Source organism: Siniperca chuatsi, linkage group LG17, assembly GCF_020085105.1.
Source record: "Siniperca chuatsi isolate FFG_IHB_CAS linkage group LG17, ASM2008510v1, whole genome shotgun sequence".
Taxonomy (NCBI): domain Eukaryota; kingdom Metazoa; phylum Chordata; class Actinopteri; order Centrarchiformes; family Sinipercidae; genus Siniperca; species Siniperca chuatsi.
Window position 1 is genome coordinate 17,202,818 of NC_058058.1, and position 22,272 is coordinate 17,225,089.

The 22,272-nt window shown below is 41.9% G+C and overlaps 1 protein-coding gene and 1 long non-coding RNA gene across 5 annotated transcripts in view; one reads left to right on the top strand and one right to left on the bottom strand.

The window, feature by feature from the left end:
• The window catches only part of LOC122864955, a 22,754-nt gene extending 19,960 nt beyond the window's left edge, over positions 1-2,794 (bottom strand). The window contains exons 1-2 of the long non-coding RNA XR_006375358.1: positions 1,814-2,794; positions 640-777 (exon numbers count right to left, since the gene is read on the bottom strand). This is a non-coding gene — a long non-coding RNA (uncharacterized LOC122864955). The remainder of the gene's footprint in view (positions 1-639; positions 778-1,813) is intronic.
• Positions 1-20,423, top strand: part of col1a2 (collagen, type I, alpha 2) — a 20,717-nt gene extending 294 nt beyond the window's left edge. The window contains exons 2-51 of one of the 4 annotated variants that reach the window (XM_044172769.1): positions 1,753-1,757; positions 2,801-2,812; positions 3,060-3,095; positions 3,486-3,569; positions 4,188-4,241; positions 4,437-4,481; positions 4,614-4,667; positions 4,786-4,839; positions 4,989-5,042; positions 5,156-5,209; positions 5,969-6,022; positions 6,430-6,474; positions 6,707-6,805; positions 7,069-7,122; positions 7,564-7,662; positions 8,020-8,064; positions 8,317-8,415; positions 8,552-8,605; positions 8,723-8,830; positions 8,940-8,993; positions 9,143-9,241; positions 9,543-9,596; positions 9,750-9,848; positions 9,963-10,016; positions 10,132-10,185; positions 10,341-10,394; positions 10,772-10,825; positions 10,920-10,964; positions 11,223-11,321; positions 11,611-11,718; positions 11,844-11,897; positions 12,021-12,074; positions 12,868-12,921; positions 13,052-13,105; positions 13,249-13,356; positions 13,685-13,738; positions 15,350-15,403; positions 15,556-15,717; positions 15,850-15,957; positions 16,407-16,514; positions 16,680-16,733; positions 16,823-16,930; positions 17,066-17,119; positions 17,266-17,373; positions 17,568-17,621; positions 17,979-18,086; positions 18,208-18,451; positions 18,595-18,779; positions 18,897-19,139; positions 19,359-20,423. In XM_044172769.1, the coding sequence (XP_044028704.1) occupies positions 1,753-1,757; positions 2,801-2,812; positions 3,060-3,095; positions 3,486-3,569; positions 4,188-4,241; positions 4,437-4,481; positions 4,614-4,667; positions 4,786-4,839; positions 4,989-5,042; positions 5,156-5,209; positions 5,969-6,022; positions 6,430-6,474; positions 6,707-6,805; positions 7,069-7,122; positions 7,564-7,662; positions 8,020-8,064; positions 8,317-8,415; positions 8,552-8,605; positions 8,723-8,830; positions 8,940-8,993; positions 9,143-9,241; positions 9,543-9,596; positions 9,750-9,848; positions 9,963-10,016; positions 10,132-10,185; positions 10,341-10,394; positions 10,772-10,825; positions 10,920-10,964; positions 11,223-11,321; positions 11,611-11,718; positions 11,844-11,897; positions 12,021-12,074; positions 12,868-12,921; positions 13,052-13,105; positions 13,249-13,356; positions 13,685-13,738; positions 15,350-15,403; positions 15,556-15,717; positions 15,850-15,957; positions 16,407-16,514; positions 16,680-16,733; positions 16,823-16,930; positions 17,066-17,119; positions 17,266-17,373; positions 17,568-17,621; positions 17,979-18,086; positions 18,208-18,451; positions 18,595-18,779; positions 18,897-19,139; positions 19,359-19,505 (3,998 nt within the window). In that variant the 3' untranslated portion in view covers positions 19,506-20,423. The remainder of the gene's footprint in view (positions 1-1,752; positions 1,758-2,800; positions 2,813-3,059; positions 3,096-3,485; positions 3,570-4,187; positions 4,242-4,436; positions 4,482-4,613; positions 4,668-4,785; positions 4,840-4,988; positions 5,043-5,155; positions 5,210-5,968; positions 6,023-6,429; positions 6,475-6,706; positions 6,806-7,068; positions 7,123-7,563; positions 7,663-8,019; positions 8,065-8,316; positions 8,416-8,551; positions 8,606-8,722; positions 8,831-8,939; positions 8,994-9,142; positions 9,242-9,542; positions 9,597-9,749; positions 9,849-9,962; positions 10,017-10,131; positions 10,186-10,340; positions 10,395-10,771; positions 10,826-10,919; positions 10,965-11,222; positions 11,322-11,610; positions 11,719-11,843; positions 11,898-12,020; positions 12,075-12,867; positions 12,922-13,051; positions 13,106-13,248; positions 13,357-13,684; positions 13,739-15,349; positions 15,404-15,555; positions 15,718-15,849; positions 15,958-16,406; positions 16,515-16,679; positions 16,734-16,822; positions 16,931-17,065; positions 17,120-17,265; positions 17,374-17,567; positions 17,622-17,978; positions 18,087-18,207; positions 18,452-18,594; positions 18,780-18,896; positions 19,140-19,358) is intronic. The other 3 variants (XM_044172772.1, XM_044172771.1, XM_044172773.1) reach the window with 3 other exon arrangements.
• Positions 20,424-22,272: the final 1,849 nt, after the last annotated feature.

Consider the following 22,272-nt stretch of genomic DNA (forward strand, 5'->3'; position numbering starts at 1 on the left):
ACCTGAAGACAGCTCAAAGCACTGCTGAATAAAACTCAACGGATTGAGCTCATGCAGAGGATTCTTCACTCTTTTTTTCCAAGGATATAATTATAATGATTTGATTAGTTTCCGAGAGGGAGAAGTTGCACTCCTCAAAAAAAGTTTTCTCGCTTTGAAAGAGACCTTTAAAGTAGTCGGCCTAGTGTCTTTTCAAAACTTTTAATGCATGTGGAATCATCAAAATATGTTAAATGTGAATTTTCTTTTAGACACAGGATGAAAAACTGTGTGGGGCGTTGTACATATTGTTCCATCCAGACGTCCAGGGAATGAAGCTATATAATATGAAACAGCATTGTCTCCCCCTGGTGGCCATGGGTGCAAACATCTACTTGGCACCAATTACATTTTCTCCTCTTTGAAGAGAGACAAATCTGTTTATCAAAGCTTATGTAGAAGTGAGACTAAATGCTGTGCTATTTTTATATTAGCCTTGTGCATAACTTACTTTACGGTTACAGTTTATTGCGTGATTTTAAATTATTTAGGTCACAAGACAATTTAAAGATTAGATTACTAGACATTCATCGAAGCTGAAGCTTCTTGCCAACGTTTTCATTATTATAGTACAATAAATGGGCAGAGAAATAGTCTCACATCACTTTGAATGTCCAGGTGCGCCGCCTTGTGGTGTAGATTGGACATGAGGTGTTAGAGTTCATGGGGAGGTCCCAGCTGAGCCAAACCCAGCCATCACCAGCTGGTCCAGATTAAGAAAGGGGAGCTGATGTCCACCTGCAAAGTGCGGATGAGAGATACAAACATCAGCCATGAATGAAGGATACAGTCACCAGATAATCAAAATCAAAACTATTTTACAATTTTGGATGGTAGAATTCAATCTAATTGGGCTAAAATGCACGTATTAATTATACTGCAGCACAAATCAGAACAGCATCAATAACAGATGTCATACATTCCCCAATACAAATGCCGTAGTTCTTATCTTGTTTGCAGCAGCAAGCCAACTATTCTTGTCCTAAGGGCATAGACTACCTGTTCAGGCCTGTTAGCAGCCGGACCCTTCTTATCTGGAATGCTATTGAACACTGAAATTCACATTCATTACAGATTTAGACAGTGTGAAGAAGTTTACCATGCAGACATGGTCCCCAGCTACACTTTTAGACATGGGCTGAGACTTGTACTACAAGCAAGCAGACTGTGAGCAAATAAACAATGTGGGAAGGCTAATTGGTTTAGGCATGACAGAAGCATTTGTTCAACATTACGAGCTACAGCTGATACCTGTAGTTATGTTCTGACAGTCCCAAACCCAGACACATTGTTTATTCCCAATATGAAGGTTACAGCCATCAGAACACACAAAAAGGCCAGCTTTCTATACTATTTCACGCTGAATATTCTCTAAATTGCAGCTTTCTTTCAACATGGGGTTTTTAGACTTTAGCATGGGTATTGCATTTTAATTTCCTACTTGAAGGACTTCGGTCCTGTTTCTGCATAGTGTAGTTACCCCTCGCCCAGTGTGTACACTTTCATAGACTTTGCTGTCATGCAAAGGTAAATACAACTCTTAAGAGGTTAATACAATTTAAAAGAACATAGATGGATGGAAATTATATTGTTTCTTTTTCAGGTGACTGTTTTGCTTTAAAAATGCTTGTCATGTTCTAACAGAGTATTCCCTTTTCTCTCCCCACCCTCCTCTTCTCCCTCTTCCTCCTCCTCATCTCTCCGACGCCACAGACTCGGTTAGTACATGTGCATGAAATCATGAAAGCATGACATTGCTGAAAGATAGCTTTACCTTGTCACTTTGCCTTTTTTTCCCCTCCAAACGCTGTGAAGTATTCCATGATAGGAGACCTCTCGGTTGGTCTTGACCATTCGAGCAATCTCAACGATGGCAGAGCATTTCATTTAGGAATTTCTGCCCCTGAACCAAGTTATTTCTTGCAGTTTTCTCCCTTCCTGTCCATGAATAGGTGAGGGTCCTATTGGCTAAAGTTTGTGTCAATGAAAGCTAAAACCACAGCTCTGAGGCACCCATGGGGCCTGGTACAAAGGATCCTTTCTGAGGGGCAGCAGAGAGGAGCAGAGGGAGGTTTATCCCTAACAGCTGGCTTTGGGTCAGTTTGGAGGCTTCCTCTGCTCCTTGATTTGGATTTACAATTTTCAAAAGCTGATCTCAGACCTGTTAGGAAAGGTTGAGATCTTCAGCTCAAATAAAACAAAACAAAAAGAAAATGATTGAATTGTTATCAACCAGTGTGAGACAGTAACTAAACAGAACCTGATGGGTGTTTGCTGTAATGATCCTGCTCATAATTGAGATTGCCTGAAATGAAACACCTGCCAGTATGGTGTCTGCAGCATCAGCGGCAGCATTTTAATATTTTAAAGGTGCAGTACGCACTGTGTGGTTCTGGTAACATTTTCATTGTTCCGTGGACTAACGTGCTCTTACTGCTAAGAGGTTGTTGAGTCTGGTTTGGGAACGCTTCATCATGTTGCTTCTTTCAGCATCTCTGTGCACATGTTGATCATTTATATCACATGCACATTGCTCTGCTGTGTTTTCATTTTAATTCCTGTATCTGTATGAGCATGTTTTATCTACTCTTGTGACAGTATCACATCATATTTTGCACGCTTAGCTGCCACTCATCATCACGCTTATGCAAAACATAAGGAAGTCGAATGTTTCGATATAGCCTACATGTTAAATGACCTGAGAAAACCTAAAAAGCTTAATAAATAAATCTTACATTTATTTATCTTCTCTTCTATTTAGGGAAGAGTCAAGGTGAGCACAAAATGTTGTTCTTATGTGTCATTTAACACCTACAGTGTGGCATATCAGACACATACAGCATGGTTTAGATTGGAAAAGGCCAGAGGGCACATTTATGATGTCTAAATGCTTTTAGTTGCATTTAGCGTAGTTTAGATTAGACGCAGTGGCATGCTTTGCTAGAGGAGTAGTTCTGAGCTGACATGTTGCTAAAGCAGATATCTGCTCTGTGTCTGACTGAGTGATTTTTCTGCTGCAGGGTCCCAGAGGAGACAAAGGACCTCGAGGTGACAGGGTAAGCTGAAGTGAAACTCTGCTGCCTTTGATCAAACAACTGTTACCAAATATGTCATTTAAGCATTTTATGTCATAAATCTTTTATGCATCTTTGGCATGGTGTTTGTTGACATCATTTGACCTTCTAACCTCAGAAGGCCACACCCCTTTGTTTACATCACCCATAGGCCTACTGTTTACGGACAATAATAGTAATGTGAATGGATATGATATTGAAGTCATTTATTTTATTGCCAAATTCAGTGGTTAAGCTTTATCTATTTATCTATGTATTGATGTTTCTGTTCATTTATGAAATAGAATAATCTAAGAATCACAAGACACCATCCTGTCAGCAGCTGTTCATTCAGTAACAGTGTTTACTCACTGTATCATCTATGTTTTACAGGGTCCTCAAGGCCCAAATGGAAGAGATGGCAAACCTGGACTCCCTGGCCCCGCTGGCCCACCTGGTCCCCCTGGACTCGGAGGAGTAAGTCCACTGTTTATACTCACAAAATAAGCCGCTTGTCTTTGCAGTGTTTATCTCAAAAGTGGTCCAAAAACTTTGCTAATGCAGTACTGGCTGTGATTTGACAATATTTCTCATGATGCAAACTGTGCAGAAAAAGCATTAAAATACATCTGATGTTTGATGTATGAATTTGACACACATTGAGCTCATTCGGGGCTGCAGGCCGTGATCCTGCGCGGTGCTAGGCTGCTGTGTCACACTGACAAATCCTATAAAACACATTCCTGATTTCATAAAAATAATAATCATGCCATAACCCCATGACCTTTGACCTTTTGTCCTTTAGCCAGTTGACACCATGGCCAACACATGGATGATACACAACTAGGTTACTATTAGTGTTAGTTAAATCTCTTTTAAGTTTTCAAACAAGCACCAATTATCTGTTGTAGTATGTTGCAGAAGTATATTTTCATGGCTGATTATTGTATTATGCCCATAACATACTGTAGATGGACTACTAGAAACACTGACTACTGCTATTTATTTGATCAATGCTCTGCTTGTCCAGTAGTCCTGATATATTATTAGAAGTTTGTTGTTATGACTAACTAGTGTTTTCTTTCTGTTTAACAGAACTTTGCTGCTCAGTATGATGCAAAAGGTCCTGATCCCGGCCCTGGACCCATGGTGAGGGCCCCTCTCCTTCACATGAATACACACTAAGGCCATTACACACATTTACACACAGCACTATTCATCTACCTTTAGTAGATACAGACTTCACTGGACCTGAGCTGTCAGTTATTTTTGTGTCTTTACCTACACGTAAATATCCATGGTAGGATATTGAATAATAATAATTAACTCTTTTCTTCTTTTCAGGGTTTGATGGGTGCTAGAGGCCCTCCTGGACCTCCTGGACCCCCTGTAAGTTCACAGACACACCTCTGCAAATTTAAACTATGGAGTGATCTGATCAAACCTGACCAACTACTCATACCCTTAACCTCTGCTGTTGCTATGTTGTCTAATTGCTGCGTCTCTTTCATCATTCAACAGGGAGCTCAGGGACACACCGGACACCCTGGTGAGCCCGGAGAGCCTGGACAGACTGTAAGATTATCCTCCAAAATATTCACAATTCTTCAAATTAGCATGTGATTAGAATTGCTTTGGGACCACTTCATTTGTCATCTTTGAGATCTTAACTTATCTGGATTTCTTTCCAAAGGGCCCTGTTGGTGCTCGTGGCCCCCCTGGACCCGCTGGCAAAGCTGGAGAGGACGTACGTATACATCTGTGTTTCTACAAGCACTTTTCAAGGGCTACTTTTATTTATAAGTTTTGTCATTTTTTTCCCAGCTGTCTGTTGTTGCTATGGAGTTTCTTACAGCTAAAATGTCAAATAGTAATGTCTGTTTTGCTGACCCACAGGGTAACAACGGAAGACCTGGTAAGCCCGGAGACAGAGGTGTCCCCGGCCCACAGGTGAGAGACGTTCTCCAGAACAAGGAGAATGAAACACAAACATATACAAACAGACATCTGAACTGTAAATATGGAGTATGTCTTTGTAATATTTTCTCTGTTTTGAATTGCAGGGTGCTCGTGGATTCCCTGGAACCCCTGGACTTCCAGGAATGAAGGGACACAGAGTGAGTGTTGCTCTTTTCCTCTGCTTGACCTGAACTTTACCTGCGTGGTAATCACCTGAATCCCACTGGCTTGAAGTAAGCAGCTGAGAAACTGCTCCAAAAAAATGGCGAAAGAGCTTCACCTGTGCTGTGTAAAATGTGGACGTGAATGTTTTGGAGCATTGTGCCCCATAACGAGCACCACTGGGAGCGATTATAGACTGAACTTCCCTTTTCTGTCTCCTGACGAGCAAACTAAAAAGAAGAAAGAGCCTAATGGTGGTTTAAGATTCTTAGTCCCTGTTTCTGCATGAGAATTTCTCATGTGAAATCTTATCTGTCAAGTCACTTCATGGCTATTAGGTATTGGAAAGTGTCTTTCATATAAACCAGAGCCAGATGGAAAACTTCCTGTGAAACCACCTTTGAAGACAGACAAGCTTCCTTAATGTCTCACATGAGACTTTGGATGTCTTGTTGTCAATATGTATTCTTGATAAAGGTCAAACAAGCATATGTCTTGTTTATAGACATACTGACTCTTTTGATAATCCGATTTATCAAACAAGGATCCCCATCTCCTCCCTTTGTCCCTAATCTCTTCTTTTGTCTGCTTGTTTCTGGAGTAACACATTTTAGCACCAACAGTAGGGGTAGTAATAAAAGTACAGTTTTCCATTGTAACCTCTGCTTATCACTTTATATAGCCCACAGACTGTCATGTGATGTCTGTTAGCCCTTACTAACATTTTTCATCATCACTTTGTCTCTGTGTTTCAGGGTTACACTGGTCTGGATGGACGCAAGGGAGAGCCTGGTTCCGCTGGCGCCAAGGTAAGAAAGGCACCTTCCTCATGACTGCAGCAACAAATGTTCCTACTAAGTACATTATTTCATGTAGGATCCCATTTTCTGTTTTAATATTGATGTCGGCCTACTGATAAGAAATCATGGATTTTAGTCCTCAGTTTGCTCTTGATTAGCTAGAGTTCAGGAACCTAATAATATATTGTAGTTTCTGCAAGGATACATGTTTTTCACATAGGAGAGTTTCTCTGGTGTAAGTGGCAATAATGAAACACACAAACCAAAATTCCATTTACCAGTACTTTGTCAGGGTTTTCACCTCACTTGTCACAATCAAATTTCTATTCAAATCTAACCTGTTAACATGTTACCTTGAGTCACTTCACTCCAGATACCTCATCAACCTAATCCACCTTCTCCTCTCTGTCCTATAGGGAGAGTCTGGTGCCCATGGAGCTTCTGGAAGTCCTGGACTGGCTGTAAGTGTTTGATTCAGTTCAAGATTCACCATTTACGCACAAAACCTTAGTAACCTTAGTAAACCTCAGGCAGCCCATCTCACTTAGACAAATAAATCCTATACTCATGCTCACCTTTTGTTGTCATTCACCATGAATCCTCACAGCCGTATTGGATGCTGTGTTACCAATTTTCCTCATTTTAATCGTTTGCCATAGTTAATCATTAGTTTTTTGTGCATCCTCCCTTTAGGGATCTCGCGGTATGCCTGGTGAGAGAGGTCGTGCTGGCCCTGCTGGCCCCGCTGGTGCTCGTGGTGCTGATGGCAATGTTGGACCTGCCGGACCTGCTGTGAGTATTGGCCCTTTAAACCCTTTTCTGATAGTAAAATGAATCCCTTTTGTGAATATTGAAGTCAAGAGGCAGGTATCATCAAGATACCTATCCAGAATGTACTTTGTGAGTGGTATCATAATGTGTAAATACGGTAACGTGTAATATAATGTATCAGCAATTATGCCATTAAATGTTCATTAGTGTTGATTAACTTTGACCTCAATGTGAACTTTGACCTACATTATATATATCCTGATGTCTGCTGTTCTTCTACCCAGGGTCCCCTTGGTGCTGCTGGTCCCCCAGGTTTCCCCGGTGGCCCCGGCCCCAAGGTAAGTGTGATGTCACTTCATGTGGCATTTCCTGTCCTTTGGCAACATATCCCCCCAGAGAGGTTCATGTTTAGGGTCACAAAAAGGAGACAATTCTCATTAACATACAGTATAAGCGTCTGAACTCTGTGTCAGCGTCCTCATTCTAATAGCTTCTTGCATAATATCCCCAGGGGAATAGTTCATACAGGTATCAGCCTCTGTAATGCTAGACTATTTACTTACTTACTAATGAAAAGATCTTACATTTCAAACACTGACATTTAAACTAATACCTGTATCACTTAAATACATACCAACACATCCTTATGAAATACAGATATATTATTTAACTTACCAATGCTGCTTTCATCACAATATTATCAGCCTGCAGATATTAATGAATTGATTTTTTTATTTCATTTCATTTTGTGATTGTGGATGTATTTTTGTCTTTGACAGGGAGAGATTGGACCTGCTGGACCTAGTGGCCCAAGTGGAGCTCAGGGACCTAGAGGAGAGCCCGGTACCAATGGCGCTGTTGGCCCAGTTGGTCCCGCTGTAAGTATATAAAGATGTTTCTGCTCAGACTCCTAGGTCACCTTTCTGTGACTTGTGACCTGTCCTGGAAAAATTATGGGTATGTTGTTCCATACTAAATTAGGATTAAATGATTGTCTTTGGAGGCAGTGCCATTGCTATGCACTTATCTGATTTCTTAAGTTGCTAAAGTCCTGTAAACAATCCTTTGCTGTTATATTGTCATTTAGTTGCATTGTATGATTATCAAATATTCCATACCATAGTGCTTTGGAGTGCACTTGTTTAATCTTTCAAAAACTGTAGCAATGGATTTGTCAGTCTGAATTTTATATTTGTTTTGATAAGATTCCATAATTTCTTGTTCTTTCCCTTTAGGGTAACCCTGGTGCTAATGGCCTCAATGGAGCCAAGGGAGCTGCTGTAAGTACTCAAGTTGTACCATTAGAGCATACTCAAAGGTCATTTAGGGTCACACAGAGTTTATAATAATTATGTCTATGCCATGCTGCACACACAACAATTATTACAAATATTATATATACTCTATATATTATATTATATTCAAAAGTATACGATGATAAAACACCAGCACATGGCGAAGAGATCAAATAAAGACAATGTTCCAAATTAGGCTTGAGTGATGCTCACCTGTCCATCATGGCTGTTATTTAGGGCATCCCTGGTGTTGCTGGAGCTCCTGGCTTCCCCGGACCAAGAGGAGGACCCGGACCCCAGGGCCCTCAGGGTTCTGCTGGACAGCGAGGCCTCTCTGTAAGTACACAACCAACGCACGCACACATACACAAAAAACATACATATCCACTTGGAAGCATGCAGATGTACACACAGCACATACACAACACTGTTCTTTTCATTAATTGTGTCTGTTTACCTGTATCTGGTTTAGGGAGATCCTGGTGCTCAGGGTATTAAGGGAGACTCTGGTCCCAAAGGAGAACCTGTAAGTTCATATCCTGATCCTGTTCTTTAGTTTAAAATTTAACCAAACTGAATTTGGAGACCTCCACATACACCGCTTATAACCGTCGCCCTTCAACTTCTCTGTTGCCTTCCTCAGGGTAACTCTGGACCTCAAGGACCCCCCGGACCTCAGGGTGAGGAGGGCAAGAGAGGACCCACTGGTGAGCTTGGTGCCAGTGGCCCTGCTGGCAGCCGTGGAGCTAGAGTGAGTACCAGACCACCGTCTCTGATGGGGTTGTGTTGTACCCAAACAGATCCACATCCAGAGGTTATGTTACGTGAATCACCTGCTAATGCCTGTGTGTCTCCTTTAGGGCGCTCCTGGTAGTCGTGGTATGCCTGGTTCTGAGGGAAGATCTGGCCCAATTGTAAGTATTCAATGAACAAATCACATTCCACCAACATGCAATTTAATAGTGCAAATATTAAATAAAAAATAAATTTAATAGTTAACATTCAGTCATAAGGGGATACTTCCTCCTCATTTCTCTTCAACTTCTTTGTCTCCTTCTCGTAGGGTATGCCCGGTGCCCGTGGTGCCAGCGGTTCACCTGGACCTCGTGGACCCCCTGGAGATGCTGGCCGTGCTGGTGAGCCTGGCGCAGCTGGTCTCAGGGTGAGTCTTTTGCTAAGTTCTGTTTTTGAACAGTGGCAGAGGGATCTGATCTCTGTGTGAGGTTTCTGAGTCTAGTATATCATGAGGACACCTGAAAGGTAGATAAGGCCTATGGCAAATTGGAATAGCTGAGTTAGAATAGCTCGGTACAAGGCTATTATGTAATGTGTATTTGCCTTGTGTGGATGATTAAACCCAAGATTTTGATAAAAGGTAGTTGGAACAAGGGGTCAGCTACAATAGTAATAGTACAAATTAAGGACATACATCTTAATGACTTACCAATGTTTATTTTCTACAGGGTCTCCCAGGAAGCCCCGGAAGCTCCGGACCCCCGGGAAAAGAGGGACCTTCTGTGAGTAAATCTGAATTTTACACTGAAGCAGAATTTATTGTTAATAATCTTCCCAAATTTTACTTCAGGACACATACATTGTTTATGTTCATATTTGCTCAAATACATGCAGTTAAAATGACCTCCTGCTGTACTTCCTGTTTCCTCCTTCAGGGTCCTGCTGGACAGGATGGCCGCTCTGGACCTCCCGGCCCAACTGGACCTAGAGGCCAGCCCGGAAACATTGGCTTCCCCGGACCCAAGGGACCTTCTGTAAGTAGAAATAAAGACTGGAAAATGAGCACTTGGAACGATATCCTTTTTTTTGTTTTTCAAGTTCATCATCATATCATAACCTGTGCTTAACCTACCTTTGACCTCCTTCAGGGCGAGGCTGGCAAGCCTGGAGACAAGGGAGCCACTGGCCCCACTGGACTGAGAGTAAGTGCTCTACATATTCCACTTTAACTCACTGATGAAGCGTTTTCTAAATATTTTAACCCTGTGATTTGTCAGTTGTTATAACATGGCATCATGTTCCTACCCTTGTGTTTAGGGAGCCCCTGGAGCTGATGGCAACAACGGAGCCACTGGCGCCGCTGGACCTGCTGTAAGTACCCTTATATACAGCATTCAAATCGCCCTCAGTTAATAGTAGTTTCCCCTTTTTTCCAACAAATACATACAACATATATGATATGATTTTGTTACTATGAACATCAATGTGCTATTTGTAACATTTTTCTTCTCTCTTTCTCCCTACAGGGTGGTCCTGGTGAGAAGGGAGAGCAGGGACCTTCTGGAGCTCCTGGCTTCCAGGTTTGGATCCATAATCTTACTCTTTATAAACCAGCAATTTAGAGCAAATTTACTGAGGGAGTACATCATTTTACTGCCCCTCAGGCCAATGTTGTGATTTCTGGTTGCCATTCACTATAAGAATAAAAAAAAACACTCAGAAGCAGATACATCCTGTACAGCCAAATGAAGATTGATGCATCAATCATATTGTGCATGTCCAAGCTAGTAGTTTGCAAATTGCCTGCTCATTATAAAAAATATTAAAACCTATTTCCCGGAGAGGTTTTATTAACACCAGAAAAAATTTGTTGTATTACCTGTACTTCAGGTGTACTTTTTAGATATCAGTGTCTGTTGAGTCCATTGGTCCTGATGTTGCGGCTTGATATTTTCAGGGTCTGCCTGGTCCCGCTGGAGGTGCTGGAGAGGCTGGCAAGCCCGGAGACAGAGTAAGTAACACACAAACTCCCATGTAGTACAATCAAACCACATAAATTGTAGAATAAGCAGTACATATCTAACCCTCCTTTTGTGTCTCTACAGGGCATCCCAGGAGACCAGGGAGTTGCTGGACCTGCTGGTGCCAAGGTAAGTTCATGCTTTTGTTTTCCAGAGCACATGCGGTGTTATTGGAAGTTCACACTACTACGGAGCCTTTCTTAGATCTTACTTAATATTCAGGATGAATGAAGTCATTCTGGGTCTGTTTGCATTAAATGAATCAAGACCCATTATTTTCTAGTAGCCGCAACAATTTTTCAAGTTTAGTAAGATGCTAAAACCAATCAAATAGAATAGCTGAGTAGTCGAAGACATTACACTAACTCCCTCTGTGTGTTCCTCCAGGGAGAGCGTGGTAACCCTGGTGCTGCCGGAGCTGGTGGACCTCAGGGATCAATGGGACCCCGTGGACCTGCTGGAGCCCCCGGAATCGATGGTGGCAAGGTAAGATGATGCCATGACCGTGCCCAGCCGTGGACAATGTAAGAAGCAAAGGTTATAGATGAAAATGTTGAGCACAGAAACGGTAGCAGAGTTTACTGCCATCAGATCAGTGCTGAATAAATTCTACACATATGCTTTAGTGTAGCAGATAAGGGTTGTTTATTTATTTGCTATTTTGAGTATCATCAAAAATAATATCAATGCCAAGCTAATATGTGAGATAATGTATTAATAGAAGCATGTGTTTTTTATACAAAAATTAACCATAGTTTGTCATGTCCATTTCCAGGGAGAGCCTGGTGCTGCTGGAGCTGCTGGTGGTCCTGGACACCAGGGACCTGGTGGCATGCCTGGTGAGCGTGGAGCCGCTGGTGCTCCTGGAGGCAAGGGAGAGAAGGTAAGTTCCATAAATCTGTAAATAAAGCGTGATTTTATCCCTCAAAATAACTCACGTTTGTTAATGAGAATGTATTTCTTCTCTATCACTCCCTGTCTTCCACCCTCTTCCTCTCTCTCCTATAGGGAGAGCCTGGACACAGAGGACCTGATGGCAATGCTGGCAGAGATGGTTCCCGTGTAAGTTAAAACTCTCTATTTCTTCTTTAGGCACTAGATATGAAAATCGTAGCCATTCACTCTATTAGTTTGAGTGTAGCAGCCAGAGCCTTGGTCTTAGTGTCCTCTCCTCTCTCTTTCTAGGGTATGCCTGGACCCGCTGGACCCCCTGGACCCACCGGAGCTAATGGTGATAAGGTAAGTAGCTAATGTGTGCATATTATTTAACAAATAACGACATAAGCCATTAGAATGAAGGTGTTTAGGATGTACACTGTAACACAGATTAATTAATGTTATTGAGCTTTGTTACGACCTAAAAATGGCCGACATTATTCAAGATGGCCGACAGACTCTCGTGCCAGTGACCTACAAAAGAAAACCATCCAGATGTGCTGTTGAGATCAAATCACTGCCAGAAATTCTCTCTTGGCTGACCAACCCGACTCCATATCCCATATCCTCTACCCCCACTGTAGAATTATATCTGAAGCTAGAACCTCAACACTGCCACCTGATGGCTGTTTTATAATATTACAGCAATGTCTCAACTATAACTTAATCTAGGAGAGCAGTGGTAATAAATAAATGGACAACTTTGATAGATTTGAAATATTTTCATGCTATTGCATTGTTTACTGCATTTTGGCCTCTCTAGGAAACTGACGGAGGCAGAAATACAACGAAAACAATGACACTACATTTGCATTACATGGCATAGTAAAGGAAAACAAATAGATTACCTTTTGTAGCATTCACATCACCTCATCAAGTTTTCAAATTTATTAGCTGTTGACTTTTTTGTTTTTGAATAATCAGACAAGCAAAACTTTTTTTCGCAGATTCTACTGCTATAAGTAAATCTACAAAAGTTAACAGAGTACATGTAAAACAATGCTGATGCTGACAAAATATTTCCTATGTGTTTATGAATGGATGGATGGATGGAACAATGCTTAGCTAATTGAACACTCACTGTTCTCTCGTCCAGGGTGAGAGTGGTTCCTTCGGACCTGCTGGCCCCGCTGGACCCCGTGGACCCCCTGTAAGTTTTACCATATTCACCCTAAATAACCTGTTGGCATAAATATCAGATGAAGAATCTGATGAAGACAACATACAGCTATTATGAACAATATAAACAGTCTTTCTGACCGACTGCTTGTTGTCCACAGGGAGAGCGTGGAGAGGTTGGACCTGCTGGAGCTCCCGGATTCGCCGGACCCCCTGTAAGCCAGCAGTCAATCACCTTGCGATACTATATACACAAATCCTGTCCTGTCCACTATGGCACAAATCAACACACAAATACATGTACACACACACAATTGTCCAGCTATTGATCCAGCCCCATTACTCTTCCTCCCTACAGGGTGCTGATGGTCAGACCGGAGCAAGAGGAGAGCGTGGACCTGCCGGAGTAAAGGGAGAAACTGGCCCCGCTGGCCCTGCTGGACCCGCTGGACAGTCTGGACCTGCTGTTAGTACCATTTACACTGGACATACACACACTTGCATTGCTACTTGGCAAATCTAATCTGACAGGGATAGGTCTGATATGGACTGTGATTTAGAAAGCAGCAGAAAGTTAGATATCAGGCAGGCTTTAAAATTGCATCAGGATATAGTGAGAGTATTCTCTTTGTGATGACATAAAATTTCAGATACTGTAGTACTACTGTAGCTTTGCATTCAGATTATATGAAACACCTCTGGGATAAAATGTAGGATTGTAGTTTATAAACTCGGATGAGATATAAGTAATGCTAATATGGAATGGTCTGTGATTGCTTTGTCTGTTTATCTAGGGTCCTGCTGGCGCTGCTGGACCTGCTGGTGCTCGTGGAGACAACGGTCCTGCTGTGAGTACTGAAACATAAAAAATAATTCCTCCTGATTACACTTATTGTATCCATAAGCATGTAAGATGCATAAAAACATGGCAGCATACTTAAACACAGATTTAATCACTGTTGCACTTACATGCAGCACACACCAGGGGTGGAAATTAGCACCAGCCACCCGCCAAATGCGGGTAATTTTGTGTAGTGACGGGTGAATTTGCTCAACCTACCAGCCACGGTGGCAGGTAAATAAAAGTAGCATAACAGAGAGATTTGTGACAGTCCACAATGCAGATTGAATTGCGAGTCTGCTTGTTTTACTCAGACACTTTAACGAGGAGACACAGAAAAACAATGTGGCTTTTCATTGCAGGGGTTCACATTTAAGGTGTGTTGCTTGATTAATGACATCAAGTCATGCATTGAGTAGCATGCAAGAAAGACCTTAAAAGTTGCAGGTTCGAAACGAGCCACAACTTAACCGTGCGCGTGCGTCATAGGTGCGCTTCGGTACTTGAACAAATAGCACTACACCTACTGTGTGTGTGTGTATGAGAGAGAGAGAGAGAGAGAATATCTGTATTTTCCTTAAGAGTTTAAATATTTACCTTAAGAAATAAAATAGGCTATACATCACTAAGTTGCACTGCCGGTGTTCTGACGATTTATGCTGCCTTGTCAAAAAATTCTACCTTATTTCCAGGTGTGAATATCCCATAAAGATATAACTCTTGCAGTATTACAACGTCTTTATTTATGTTTTTTGATTTTAAACAGGGGTAAGCATTAGACCAATATCCCCTATCAAATAATGCTCCCGCTACCGAATCATTTTATATTACACCACTACTCACTCCATGTAAAGTGTAGGAATATGGAGAGCATGTTGAAATACTATATTATAATATCTCTATTTAAGATCTCAGGGAGATTGTGGGTCATGCACAGAACCGCTAAGCAGCACATCTCAATAGGTAGCACATATCAACAGCAGTTAAAAAAAGAAAGTGGCTGGTAGATTTTGTAATCCATCAGCCAGTGGCAGGTGGACAAAAAAGTTCACTTCAGCCCTTTCAAATCAAGTAAAAGCTACCAGAGCATGTAGTGACTGGAAATTAAAATCAAACCTATAATGAGCAAATTTAATTAGAAATGTCAAAGTTGTATTTTTACCAAATTAGAAAGTCAAAGGATGACCATTGGCTTTTTGTAATCCTATTTCTTAACTGTCAGTTTCCCACAACAAGCACCATGAAGATGCTTTTTCCTGCATCTTGAGCCACAAACTCATACATTTGGTGCTCTTGCCTTCCATAAATGGGTTCCTTGGCTCTATTATTGAGAATAAATGAGGTTGCAGGCTGTAGCAGTACTCCTTACTACACCTTAAACCTCACCTCACAGCCACAAAGCCATCCATTTTGAAATTTCAAAAATGTAAATGTAATGAAGTAGAACATTTTGTGTTCTTTCTGCTCTTTGATTTATTTTTATGGCCAGAAAATACCCATATCTTATCTCTGATGTCCACATCAGTCACACACACATAGACACATACAAACAGATAACAACACACATTTTTGATGGCCACTGTATATAATCTTTGATTGTGTGTGTTTCCGATGTCAGGGTCTGACTGGTTTCCCTGGTGCTGCTGGCAGAGTTGGTGCTGCTGGTCCCGCTGTGAGTATCAATTTTATATTTACAATCATTATTAAAGACACACACACATATAACTACCCTCACACCCCACTCCCCAAACACACACACACACACACACACACACACACACACACATTTGACATTAACCCATTCTCCTTTTCTTCCCTTCTTAGGGTATTGTTGGACCCCCTGGCCTCGCTGGTCCCGCTGGTAAGGATGGTCCTCGTGGTCTCCGTGGTGATCCTGGTCCCAGTGGTCCTTCTGGAGAGCAGGGTATGGTTGGACCACCTGGCCCAGCTGGAGATAAGGGACCCTCTGGAGAGTCTGGTCCTCCTGTAAGTTATAGCTCTGTTATGATGAGACTATGGAATACTGAGATTTGGAAAACAACATCAGTTGGATAAAACTGAGCTTATATCAGTATTATGATCCATAGATCCATTGATATGTGGCCTGTGTGTGTTTAGGGTGCTCCTGGTTCTCCGGGAACCAGTGGTCCTCTTGGACTTCAGGGATTCGTTGGTCTGCCTGGTGCTAGAGGAGATCGTGGTTCACCTGGTGGTGCTGGTGGTTTGGTAAGTACAAATTAATACTTATAGTACCCCCAAAGGATTCACCTGTACTATGACCACTTCAGAACCATGTTTTTTTTAATCATTCAAACATATAAAAGCCTTCATCTCCAACATGATGGAATTGTCCCAAATGTGTACTGGCAGTTGAATTTTATCGGTTAAAAAAATTAATACACAAGTGTGAAATGTTTAAAAAACAGAATTAAGTTGACAGTGGACTTCATGCAGGCAAGATTTTAAATATGCATGTGTGTTAGGAAACTCAAAAGATCACACAAATGTGTGGATAGTTACTGTCACCATGCCCATTTTGCAGGCTAATTTGAGTGAACACATGCACCTTTGCTAAAGAAAAGATCAACCACAAGGTCAAACATGCATTGCATCATGTACAATATAAAGCTTTTGACTGTATTTGACCCAGTGATTTTCTCTGTGTCCTATCACAGGGAGAGCCTGGTAGAGTTGGACCTCCTGGTCCCCCTGGAGCCCGTGGTCCCCCTGGCAACATTGGCCTGCCTGGTATGACAGGACCCCAGGGAGAGGCTGGACGTGAGGTAAGGACTGAACATGCCTATTACAAGTAGTTTAATGAGTACTTTTATTCGACTTAAATATGACTTGACTTGTAAATGTAAGTATGATGTCATGGTTTACCCACAACAACCTGATACAATAGCGGAAACTTTTATGTAAACTGTAATATACTTTGCCATCTACAGGGTAACCCTGGTAACGATGGACCTCCTGGTCGTCCTGGTTCTCCTGGATTCAAGGTAATGCCCTTTCATACACCTTAGAGCATGTTTGTACACACACATATGCTGTGCTCTGACCTGCATCTGCCCTTTTTCACCATGTTTAGGGAGACCGTGGTGAGCCCGGACCTGCTGGTTCCATGGGACTTGCTGGTGCCCCCGGACCTGCTGGACCCACTGGAGCTGCTGGCAGACCTGGAAATCGTGGCGAGTCTGTAAGTATAACCAGCAACAAGGTCAAAATGGATTAACTACTAGACAGATTATTTTCATTGCTGAATTACCATTTACAACATCTACAATAATCAGCTTGCTTCATTCATCCTTTTATTCTTGTCTTTCCTTTATAGGGCCCAGCTGGTCCCGCTGGACCTGCCGGCCCCGCTGGAGCTAGAGGTGCCGCTGTAAGTATAGTCATAGAAACAGAAAAAAGTACACCAATGTTCCACATCCATTACACATAACGTTTTCATGTCTGCATGAAAATTGTATCCCAATCTAGCAACATGATGTTTCTGACTGGGTGCATGTGCGTGTGTGTGTGTTATAGGGACCTGCTGGAACCCGTGGTGAGAAGGGAGTTGCTGGAGAAAAGGGAGAGAGAGGCATGAAGGGTCTGCGTGGACATGCTGGTCTCCAGGGAATGCCTGGACCTTCTGTGAGTGTCTGCACGCCATCATAGTGCACAAAAAATATATGTAAACATACAGTACAGCTACATGTGCTGATCTTTACCTAATACACATGGATACCAAATGCATCACAGGGTTGATGTAAACACTGCATACAGAGAAAATCTTATTAACACTGTCACTACAATGTCATTCAGTGATGCACTTTCTCTCACCACAGGGACCCTCTGGAGACACTGGACCTGCTGGACCTGCTGGACCTGCTGGACCCAGAGTGAGTGGAATCCTAATAACCCACAATACACCACTGGTTTTCTTGTTCCACCTGTATTCAGAGAGGAACCATGTCCCATGTGAGCTTTTAGGTCAGTAGGGCAGATACCACAGCAGAGAAGGTATCTAGGAGTGTTCATTATAATATGATGAACCACATTCAGAGCTCCAGTACCTGATAACATTTCTAAAGGTGACAGAACATTCATAACATTCTGAATTTTCTCTGTTGTGTTTTCTTCTTCTCATAATCACTAAAGTACCAAATACAGGATACTGTAATTTGCAGTCATATGTGATACAGGATTTCCAAAAAAGGCAAATGTTTGACTGTGTCATGTGGTGATTTCCTCTTCAGGGACCTGCTGGACCCCATGGACCCCCTGGTAAGGATGGCAGAGCTGGTTCCCATGGTACTATTGGTTCTCCTGGTGCTCGCGGACCCCCTGGATACGTTGGACCTGTTGTAAGCATATACATAATTTGGTAATTTTGTAAACCAGACAGTTCAGCTCCACTGTACATGCAAGGGATCCAACTGCAACTGTGACCTACAAATCAGTCCACTCTCGTCTTATCCATATCAGGGTCCTCCTGGATCTCCCGGTCTGCCCGGACCTCCCGGCCCCGCTGGTGGTGGATATGATGTCTCTGGATATGATGAGTACAGAGCTGATCAGCCCGCTCTGAGAGCCAAGGATTATGAGGTTGATGCCACCATCAAGTCCCTCAACACTCAGATCGAGAACCTGCTCACCCCTGAGGGATCCAGGAAGAACCCTGCCCGCACCTGCCGTGACATCAAGCTCAGCCACCCCGAGTGGAGCAGCGGTAAGCTCAACTTAATCTGATAGCACCGTGGGGCATATATACCCCTTTATTTTGTAAGGTATGGATGTCTTTTGGAGCACATATGTCGTAAGAGTAAAAAACTCTCTTTCCATCAGTTTGACTCTCTTTTTCCTGCCCTGTAGGATTCTACTGGATTGACCCCAACCAGGGCTGCACCAATGATGCCATCAAGGTCTTCTGCGACTTCACCACCCGCGAGACCTGCATCTATGCCCACCCTGAGAGCATCGCCCAGAAGAACTGGTACAGAAGCACCGCGGGCAAGAAGCACGTCTGGTTCGGAGAGACCATCAACGGTGGTACTGAGGTGAGCGTCTACTGAGAGGAGACATATTTAACATCACACAAGACCAGGAAATAACAAATAACAGAGGTGATATTTTCTATATTCGAAATATTGACTGTCCTTCTTTCCTCCATGCAGTTTACCTACAACGATGAGACCCTCAGCCCCCAGAGCATGGCCACCCAGCTCGCCTTCATGCGCCTGCTGTCCAACCAGGCTAGCCAGAACATCACCTACCACTGCAAGAACAGCGTTGCCTACATGGATGGTGAGAGCGGAAACCTGAAGAAGGCTGTGGTGCTCCAGGGCTCCAACGATGTGGAGCTGAGGGCCGAGGGCAACAGCCGCTTCACCTTCTCCGTGCTGGAGGATGGCTGCACTGTGAGTAGCTCTTTGCTTTGGTCATTACTGTTACCTTCTTTGCTTCAGTTTCATTCTTCCTCATGAGAAAGAAATTATTCTGTTCATAAACTGCTAAATGAATGCAATTTTGGTGTCACAAGCCAGAGGTATTTTGTCTTACGGCTGTGTGATTTGTATTATTATTCTATTTTATTATTCTAAAACGAGGTCTCTCCTTTTCTTTCCTTACACCTGCAGAGACACACTGGTGAATGGAGCAAGACAGTGATTGAGTACAGAACAAATAAACCATCTCGCCTGCCCATCCTCGACATTGCACCTTTGGACATTGGTGGAGCTGATCAGGAGTTTGGTTTGGACATTGGCCCAGTCTGTTTCAAATAAATAGACTCATGATAAATTAACACCAAAAAGAGAGAAAGAACGAAAAAACAAAATCTCTGCCCTTCTTTCTGTGTTGTTTTTTTATACTGAATGCTGATTTCTCTCTGCGCATCCACTTGCTTAAGATGGGCAACTATCTGAGAGGACTGAACGGACTGAACGGAGCGTTTGTGCAATGCAAATTAATACAGCAACCCAAAGGGACGCGGGAAAACACCTTGTTGTGGGACATCATGTCATCCTTTTGTAAAAAATAAAAGAAGTGTAATAAAAACGCTGAAAGTATGCATCACTTTGTGGTCTTTGTATATCTTCCAAGGAGGAGGTTTAAAACCACAATTTCCATGAAAAAAAGGTTTAAACTACCTCATGCCTGTACCTAAAGAAAATACTATTGACAAAACCTGGGTCCACAACAGAGATGTTAAGACTTCTAATGCTTCAAGCTTTGTCCCGTATCGGAAGGTGCTCAGTTACTTGAAGCAGCGATCTATGGTGCTAATATGCAGCTGTGGAGCAAACCACTTTTTACTGTATTACTTTGTATTGACCTGTGTGAGGAGTCTTGCATTCGTCCCCTGATACTCCCCCACTTTAAGCAGGTGGAATGTTCCTAAACCTGATGTCTGGTTTTTGTTTTGTTTCATTTTGTTTTGTTCTTTTTTGTTTTGTCTAGAAGGTTTTTTTTTTTTTGGTTTGGTTTTTTGTTCAGGCTTTTTTTACTCTTCAAACCCCACACCGAGTGTTCATACTGACAGCACATATTTCATCAAATTCTGAATGGTTTTTAGGCGGCCTCTCTCTCTCTCAAAAAATGAAACCACAAAGTCTATTGTACCTATTTTGTATATGTGAGATGTTTAAATAAATTGTGAAAAGTTCTGAAATAAAGCATGTCCAATGTTCCAAAACACACTACTCAGTGACTTAAGTGCTTTCATGTTTTAATGACACCATTGAAGGTGTGTCACTGTATTTTGGTTCTAGTTTGGCTGATCATTTACATATCACCATTGACTTAAACATCTTCCTATTGTGGAAGCACAGCCATATCCTCATTTACCTTGCCCCTTTTTCTTGCTTTTCAACAGTACATCCAATTTTAATGTACAGTACATTTCTGTTGACACTGTCCATGCCAATGTGTGATTACTAACGTGCATTGTTTCTTGTAAATATGCATCCTCTGATGTTGCTTTTCCTTGCATAATACAGATTTTGCATCCAAATAAATTTCTGTGATTTGGATTAAGGCTTGAATTGCAGTGATGCATGCACACCAATATTAGTTAGATTTGATATGGAAACATGGCATTCCTGCAGAAATGACTTCTTTTGTCACTTTGTCAGAGGCTGAGAATCAGTGTGAGTTCAGTGTGTTGAGGGAACTGGGATATGCAAGCTTTTTGAAAATGTTGATTTAATTATACCTGTAGAAGCAGTTCTGTTCAGCTGGAGCTGAAGGCATCAGCACATGAAAAATAACTTGCAGCACTTTATATTAACACTAGAGGGGAGTATGGCATGCTTTTATTAGCATCCCTGATCCATGTACAACACATTTAGCCTTAGGGGCAGTCAAATAGACATATTATCTTTGACCACTGAGCAGCAAAGACTTGGATGCCTTGGACCCAGATGCATGTCCAGGCTCTATGGGTCTACAGTATATTTTATTCATAAAACTAGTGATGTTAAAAACGCAGATTGGACCGTTAACGCTACAGACATCAGGCAACAAACACACTTTTTAACTTTACATTAAAATGGCACAGCTAAAGTGATGTTTTTGTTGATGTTGATGTATAAAATCATTTTCAATAGCAGTGGTAGGAAGCAACAAAGTACATTTTCTCAAATACTGTACTTAAGTACAATTTTTAGATCATTTCACTAATACTTCTACTTCACCACATTTCAGAAAGCAATATTCCACTTTTTACCTTTTTTTCTTTCCCACTACATTTGTCTGACAGCTAGAGTTACAAATGACTTTGCAGATCCAGATTTTACATTTAAAACATATGATTGTCTAAAAAATATGATGTATTATTGTGAAATATCCAACAGCATGGCTGGATTAACATTAGGTGGCCCCTGGAGAAAGAATTTGCTGCTTGGACCCTTTTGCCTCCTCCATTCTATGCCCAAGACCTAAAAACCAACCAGTACCTGGCCCAAATATTCTGCACATTATTTATCCATATGCACAATGTGAGCACAGTATGCACCATGTGAGCACAGTTTAAACCATGTGAGCAGAGTATAAACTAAAATGAAATCTTAAAATTAGACTTCAACACAGGGCCCCTCTACAAAACAGGACCACAAAGATTAGGTAACAATGCGGGACCCACCTTAGTTGATATTGTACTTTAGTGGTGTAAATTCCTAAACAAATCTGCAGTTAATCCAATTGCATACAACCAATTGGAACACAGTGAACCTGGGGCCTTTAAGGGCCACTTGGGGTCTAGGGCCACCGGGGCTGGTCTTTGCCCAGTTGGTAATCCAGTCTTGCCCCATAGTATATAAAGTATAAAGTAAAGTAGTAGTTAAAATTGGCTCAATCAACCTCAACATTAAAATCGTACATGAAAATGAATCATTAATAATAATCCAATAATATTATGCATAGTAGGTACTTTTACTGTTAATACTTAAAATACATTTTGACTGCAGAATATTTCATTTTTACACTGTGGTAATGCTACTTTTACTTAAATAAAGGATCTGAGAACTCCACTTCTGACTCAGTCCAAACCAG